The sequence below is a fragment of the Lissotriton helveticus genome, chromosome 12 (assembly GCF_964261635.1).
Source record: "Lissotriton helveticus chromosome 12, aLisHel1.1, whole genome shotgun sequence".
NCBI classification, from domain to species: Eukaryota; Metazoa; Chordata; class Amphibia; order Caudata; family Salamandridae; genus Lissotriton; species Lissotriton helveticus.
Genome location: NC_136073.1, coordinates 12,201,042 through 12,208,424, shown reverse-complemented (window position 1 = coordinate 12,208,424; position 7,383 = coordinate 12,201,042). Strand labels below are relative to the sequence as shown.

The 7,383-nt window shown below is 55.9% G+C and overlaps 1 protein-coding gene across 2 annotated transcripts in view; it reads left to right on the top strand.

Annotated features, from left to right (window-relative positions):
• Positions 1-807: 807 nt before the first annotated feature.
• The window catches only part of MADCAM1 (mucosal vascular addressin cell adhesion molecule 1), a 51,941-nt gene continuing 45,365 nt past the window's right edge, over positions 808-7,383 (top strand). The window contains exon 1 of one of the 2 annotated variants that reach the window (XM_078670719.1): positions 808-1,024. In XM_078670719.1, the coding sequence (XP_078526845.1) occupies positions 967-1,024 (58 nt within the window). In that variant the 5' untranslated portion in view covers positions 808-966. The remainder of the gene's footprint in view (positions 1,025-7,383) is intronic. The other variant, XM_078670718.1, reaches the window with a different exon arrangement.

Here is a 7,383-nt window from a genome sequence, read left to right as displayed (position 1 = left end):
CCGCCTTAGTTGAGGAGCCGCCACTGCTCCTTTCTTTCCCCTGTTTCTCTGAGTGCTTTCTCCTTTTTCACTGCAAAGCAGCTCGCAACTCCAGCGCCTTGGGACCCTCAGGGGTGATTTGCAGCCCTTTATAAGTCTGTATTGATTGATTGAGAACTGGTGTTTCTTATGTGAAGGTGGTATGATGGTGGGTGGTGCGCGCCCGGAGCGCAGTCTTCGGTCTGCTTGAATTTGACTTGTCCTATAGCGCTCCTTTCCTTGGGCACTGGCGTAATGAAACTTGAGGGGGCTCCCTGCAAGGTGCGCGGAGGAGCCCCCTCCGGGCTCAATCAGGAGCTCTCCGGCCAGAGTGCGGTGCTGAGTGGGCCCCTGTAGCTTGGGGGCCCCCTGAACCACGGGGGCCTGTGCTGCGCCCCTGCGCAGTGTTTTCCTTGTATAGAAGGCACACTTTGTGATGCTGTCCGCATGCGGAGTCAGGGATCGGTCAGAATCCAGGGATAGTGCTCGGTTTCTAACTTCTGCTGATGTTGTCTGAGGGCCTTGAATTCCTGCAGCCTTCTGGCGGAAGGCCGGTACTGTTAGCATTGACTGCAGGTCATAATCTCTGTCTTCATCGTCCGTGTGATTATGGCATGAAGGCAGTCCTCGAGTTTTGAATCATACAGCTCTTTGGGGTCTATCCATATTTCCTAGAATGATCCGGGGTCTGACCCCGCTGGGCGGTGAAGGGTTCATCTCAGCCTTTCTTCTGATGGGCAGAAATCCCCCTTTGGAAATACCCCTGCCTCCGCCTGCTGGGAAGGAGGCGCTTTGTTTCCTTCTCTCTTCCTCCCCTGGAGTGCATAAAAGTGGCGGCAGCGCCCTCAGCCGCGTGGGGGGAGCGGAGGCGCTTGGCAGACACTTGGCGCTTCGTCGGAGGAGCTGCAGAGACGTTCACTGGGAGCCGGGCCTGCACACCCCGCAGGCATGGGACCGGAAGTCGGGCTGCTCCTGCTGCTGGCGCTGCTGCCGGGCTGTGCTGCTGGTGAGTCCGCCGTGCTCTGCTGGTCGCAGCGCTCTTCTGCCGCAGGGAGGGCCTCGTAGCGCTCTGTCCTAGCGCTTACAATGCTCAGAGTCCTATTCAAGGTGCCAAGGGGGCAGAGGAGGGATAAAACTGCGCTGCTTTTCATGTTGTTTGCTTCGTGCATAGCGGCCTTCTGCCACTGGTGTGGCCTCAGGGCGCTAGCGACGGCTGCCGGGCATTTTATCCCGATGTTAACTTATGTCATGTTCGTGTTGTCTGCGTAGCGCATAGAAGGCTCATAGTACTGAGGGAGTAGAGAAGGGGTGAAGGTGCGTTTCTTGCTGTGTTACTTGTTTTTTGCATAGCTCACTTCTGTCACTGTTACGGCCTCGTAGCGCTAGATACTGCTGCCGGTTGTTTTATACTGATATTGTTATCTCATATTGGTAGTTACGATAGTGCCTCGATGACTCCTCACCTTTGTCAAACACCAAAGGTTGTTTAACCGTGACTTCCATACTCAGCTATTGTTACAGCTCCAGCATCACGATTTATGCTGTGTGTGTACATCCTGGTGATATGGGTAGCGCTTAGACCGCTGCTAGACCTTTTCAAAGCACTAACAGGGATCCGAAGGAGGCGAGGGGAGCACGAGAGAGAAGAAGAAAACAAGAGCGAAGGAAACATGATCGAGGCACAGACCGCATTGAGGGCACATAGACATGTCACGCAGACAGACTCACAGAGATATACAACAGGCATTGCCACAGATGAGTGTGTGAATCCTTAGACAGGTGAAGGAATGCGTGGGTGGGTGAAAGATGGAATGAGTGGGGGGGTAAAAGGATGGGGGGACGGGTGAAGGAATGCGTGGGTGGGTGAAAGATGGAATGAGTGGGCGGGTAAAAGGATGGGGGGACGGGTGAAGGAATGCGTGGGTGGATGAAAGATGGAATGAGTGGGCGGGTAAAAGGATGGGGGGACGGGTGAAGGAATGCGTGGGTGGATGAAAGATGGCATGAGTGGGCGGGTAAAAGGATGGGGGGACGGGTGAAGGAATGTGTGGGTGGGTGAAAGATGGAATGAGTGGGCGGGTAAAAGGATGGGTGGACGGGTGATGGAGTGCGTGGGTGGGTGAAAGATGGAATGAGTGGGCGGGTAAAAGGATGGGGGGACGGGTGAAGGAATGCGTGGGTGGGTGAAAGATGGCATGAGTGGGCGGGTAAAAGGATGGGTGGACGGGTGATGGAGTGCGTGGGTGGGTGAAAGATGGAATGAGTTTGGTGGGTAAAAGGATGGGGGGACGGGTGAAGGAATGCGTGGGTGGATGAAAGATGGCATGAGTGGGCGGGTAAAAGGATGGGGGGACGGGTGAAGGAGTGCGTGGGTGGGTGAAAGATAGAATGAGTGGGCGGGTAAAAGGATGGGTGGACGGGTGATGGAATGCGTGGGTGGATGAAAGATGGCATGAGTGGGCGGGTAAAAGGATGGGCAGACGGGTGATGGAATGCGTGGGTGGATGAAAGATGGCATGAGTGGGCGGGTAAAAGGATGGGCAGACGGGTGAAGGAATGCGTGGGTGGATGAAAGATGGCATGAGTGGGCGGGTAAAAGGATGGGCAGACGGGTGAAGGAATGCGTGGGTGGATGAAAGATGGCATGAGTGGGCGGGTAAAAGGATGGGTGGACGGGTGAAGGAATGCGTGGGTGGGTGAAAGATGGAATGAGTGGGCGGGTAAAAGGATGGGGGGACGGGTGAAGGAATGCGTGGGTGGGTGAAAGATGGAATGAGTGGGCGGGTAAAAGGATGGGGGGACGGGTGAAGGAATGCGTGGGTGGGTGAAAGATGGCATGAGTTTGGCGGGTAAAAGGATGGGTGGACGGGTGATGGAATGCATGGGTGGGTGAAAGATGGCATGAGTTTGGAGGGTAAAAGGATGGGTGGACGGGTGATGGAATGCGTGGGTGGATGAAAGATGGAATGAGTGGGCGGGTAAAAGGATGGGTGGACGGGTGAAGGAGTGCGTGGGTGGGTGAAAGATGGAATGAGTTTGGTGGGTAAAAGGATGGGGGGACGGGTGATGGAATGCGTGGGTGGGTGAAAGATGGAATGAGTGGGGGGGGTAAAAGGATGGGGGGACGGGTGAAGGAATGCGTGGGTGGGTGAAAGATGGAATGAGTGGGGGGGTAAAAGGATGGGTGGACGGGTGAAGGAATGCGTGGGTGGGTGAAAGATGGAATGAGTGGGCGGGTAAAAGGATGGGTGGACGGGTGAAGGAATGCGTGGGTGGGTGAAAGATGGAATGAGTGGGGGGGTAAAAGGATGGGCAGACGGGTGAAGGAATGCGTGGGTGGATGAAAGATGGCATGAGTGGGCGGGTAAAAGGATGGGCAGACGGGTGATGGAATGCGTGGGTGGATGAAAGATGGCATGAGTGGGCGGGTAAAAGGATGGGCAGACGGGTGAAGGAATGCGTGGGTGGATGAAAGATGGCATGAGTGGGCGGGTAAAAGGATGGGCAGACGGGTGAAGGAATGCGTGGGTGGATGAAAGATGGCATGAGTGGGCGGGTAAAAGGATGGGTGGACGGGTGAAGGAATGCGTGGGTGGGTGAAAGATGGAATGAGTGGGGGGGTAAAAGGATGGGCAGACGGGTGAAGGAATGCGTGGGTGGATGAAAGATGGCATGAGTGGGCGGGTAAAAGGATGGGGGGACGGGTGAAGGAATGTGTGGGTGGGTGAAAGATGGAATGAGTGGGCGGGTAAAAGGATGGGTGGACGGGTGATGGAGTGCGTGGGTGGGTGAAAGATGGAATGAGTGGGCGGGTAAAAGGATGGGTGGACGGGTGATGGAGTGCGTGGGTGGGTGAAAGATGGAATGAGTTTGGTGGGTAAAAGGATGGGGGGACGGGTGATGGAATGCGTGGGTGGGTGAAAGATGGAATGAGTGGGGGGGTAAAAGGATGGGGGGACGGGTGAAGGAATGCGTGGGTGGGTGAAAGATGGAATGAGTGGGGGGGTAAAAGGATGGGTGGACGGGTGAAGGAATGCGTGGGTGGGTGAAAGATGGAATGAGTGGGCGGGTAAAAGGATGGGTGGACGGGTGAAGGAATGCGTGGGTGGGTGAAAGATGGAATGAGTGGGGGGGTAAAAGGATGGGCAGACGGGTGAAGGAATGCGTGGGTGGATGAAAGATGGCATGAGTGGGCGGGTAAAAGGATGGGCAGACGGGTGATGGAATGCGTGGGTGGATGAAAGATGGCATGAGTGGGCGTGTAAAAGGATGGGCAGACGGGTGAAGGAATGCGTGGGTGGATGAAAGATGGCATGAGTGGGCGGGTAAAAGGATGGGCAGACGGGTGAAGGAATGCGTGGGTGGATGAAAGATGGCATGAGTGGGCGGGTAAAAGGATGGGTGGACGGGTGAAGGAATGCGTGGGTGGGTGAAAGATGGAATGAGTGGGGGGGTAAAAGGATGGGCAGACGGGTGAAGGAATGCGTGGGTGGATGAAAGATGGCATGAGTGGGCGGGTAAAAGGATGGGGGGACGGGTGAAGGAATGTGTGGGTGGGTGAAAGATGGAATGAGTGGGCGGGTAAAAGGATGGGTGGACGGGTGATGGAGTGCGTGGGTGGGTGAAAGATGGAATGAGTGGGCGGGTAAAAGGATGGGGGGACGGGTGAAGGAATGCGTGGGTGGGTGAAAGATGGCATGAGTGGGCGGGTAAAAGGATGGGTGGACGGGTGATGGAGTGCGTGGGTGGGTGAAAGATGGAATGAGTTTGGTGGGTAAAAGGATGGGGGGACGGGTGAAGGAATGCGTGGGTGGATGAAAGATGGCATGAGTGGGCGGGTAAAAGGATGGGGGGACGGGTGAAGGAGTGCGTGGGTGGGTGAAAGATAGAATGAGTGGGCGGGTAAAAGGATGGGTGGATGGGTGATGGAGTGCGTGGGTGGGTGAAAGATGGAATGAGTGGGCGGGTAAAAGGATGGGTGGACGGGTGAAGGAATGCGTGGGTGGATGAAAGATGGCATGAGTGGGCGGGTAAAAGGATGGGGTGACGGGTGAAGGAATGCGTGGGTGGGTGAAAGATGGAATGAGTTTGGTGGGTAAAAGGATGGGGGGACGGGTGAAGGAATGCGTGGGTGGGTGAAAGATGGAATGAGTTTGGTGGGTAAAAGGATGGGCAGACGGGTGATGGAATGCGTGGGTGGGTGAAAGATGGAATGAGTTTGGTGGGTAAAAGGATGGGGGGACGGGTGAAGGAATGCGTGGGTGGGTGAAAGATGGAATGAGTGGGCGGGTAAAAGGATGGGGGGACGGGTGAAGGAATGCGTGGGTGGGTGAAAGATGGCATGAGTTTGGCGGGTAAAAGGATGGGTGGACGGGTGATGGAATGCATGGGTGGGTGAAAGATGGCATGAGTTTGGTGGGTAAAAGGATGGGTGGACGGGTGATGGAATGCGTGGGTGGATGAAAGATGGAATGAGTGGGCGGGTAAAAGGATGGGTGGACGGGTGAAGGAGTGCGTGGGTGGATGAAAGATGGAATGAGTGGGCGGGTAAAAGGATGGGTGGACGGGTGATGGAGTGCGTGGGTGGGTGAAAGATGGAATGAGTGGGCGGGTAAAAGGATGGGTGGACGGGTGATGGAGTGCGTGGGTGGGTGAAAGATGGAATGAGTTTGGTGGGTAAAAGGATGGGGGGACGGGTGATGGAATGCGTGGGTGGGTGAAAGATGGAATGAGTGGGGGGGTAAAAGGATGGGGGGACGGGTGAAGGAATGCGTGGGTGGGTGAAAGATGGAATGAGTGGGGGGGTAAAAGGATGGGTGGACGGGTGAAGGAATGCGTGGGTGGGTGAAAGATGGAATGAGTGGGCGGGTAAAAGGATGGGTGGACGGGTGAAGGAATGCGTGGGTGGGTGAAAGATGGAATGAGTGGGGGGTAAAAGGATGGGCAGACGGGTGAAGGAATGCGTGGGTGGATGAAAGATGGCATGAGTGGGCGGGTAAAAGGATGGGCAGACGGGTGATGGAATGCGTGGGTGGATGAAAGATGGCATGAGTGGGCGGGTAAAAGGATGGGCAGACGGGTGAAGGAATGCGTGGGTGGATGAAAGATGGCATGAGTGGGCGGGTAAAAGGATGGGCAGACGGGTGAAGGAATGCGTGGGTGGATGAAAGATGGCATGAGTGGGCGGGTAAAAGGATGGGTGGACGGGTGAAGGAATGCGTGGGTGGGTGAAAGATGGAATGAGTGGGGGGTAAAAGGATGGGCAGACGGGTGAAGGAATGCGTGGGTGGATGAAAGATGGCATGAGTGGGCGGGTAAAAGGATGGGGGGACGGGTGAAGGAATGTGTGGGTGCGTGAAAGATGGAATGAGTGGGCGGGTAAAAGGATGGGTGGACGGGTGATGGAGTGCGTGGGTGGGTGAAAGATGGAATGAGTGGGCGGGTAAAAGGATGGGTGGACGGGTGATGGAGTGCGTGGGTGGGTGAAAGATGGAATGAGTTTGGTGGGTAAAAGGATGGGGGGACGGGTGATGGAATGCGTGGGTGGGTGAAAGATGGAATGAGTGGGGGGGTAAAAGGATGGGGGGACGGGTGAAGGAATGCGTGGGTGGGTGAAAGATGGAATGAGTGGGGGGGTAAAAGGATGGGTGGACGGGTGAAGGAATGCGTGGGTGGGTGAAAGATGGAATGAGTGGGCGGGTAAAAGGATGGGTGGACGGGTGAAGGAATGCGTGGGTGGGTGAAAGATGGAATGAGTGGGGGGTAAAAGGATGGGCAGACGGGTGAAGGAATGCGTGGGTGGATGAAAGATGGCATGAGTGGGCGGGTAAAAGGATGGGCAGACGGGTGATGGAATGCGTGGGTGGATGAAAGATGGCATGAGTGGGCGGGTAAAAGGATGGGCAGACGGGTGAAGGAATGCGTGGGTGGATGAAAGATGGCATGAGTGGGCGGGTAAAAGGATGGGCACACGGGTGAAGGAATGCGTGGGTGGATGAAGGATGGCATGAGTGGGCGGGTAAAAGGATGGGTGGACGGGTGAAGGAATGCGTGGGTGGGTGAAAGATGGAATGAGTGGGGGGGTAAAAGGATGGGCAGACGGGTGAAGGAATGCGTGGGTGGATGAAAGATGGCATGAGTGGGCGGGTAAAAGGATGGGGGGACGGGTGAAGGAATGTGTGGGTGGGTGAAAGATGGAATGAGTGGGCGGGTAAAAGGATGGGTGGACGGGTGATGGAGTGCGTGGGTGGGTGAAAGATGGAATGAGTGGGCGGGTAAAAGGATGGGGGGACGGGTGAAGGAATGCGTGGGTGGGTGAAAGTTGGCATGAGTGGGCGGGTAAAAGGATGGGTGGACGGGTGATGG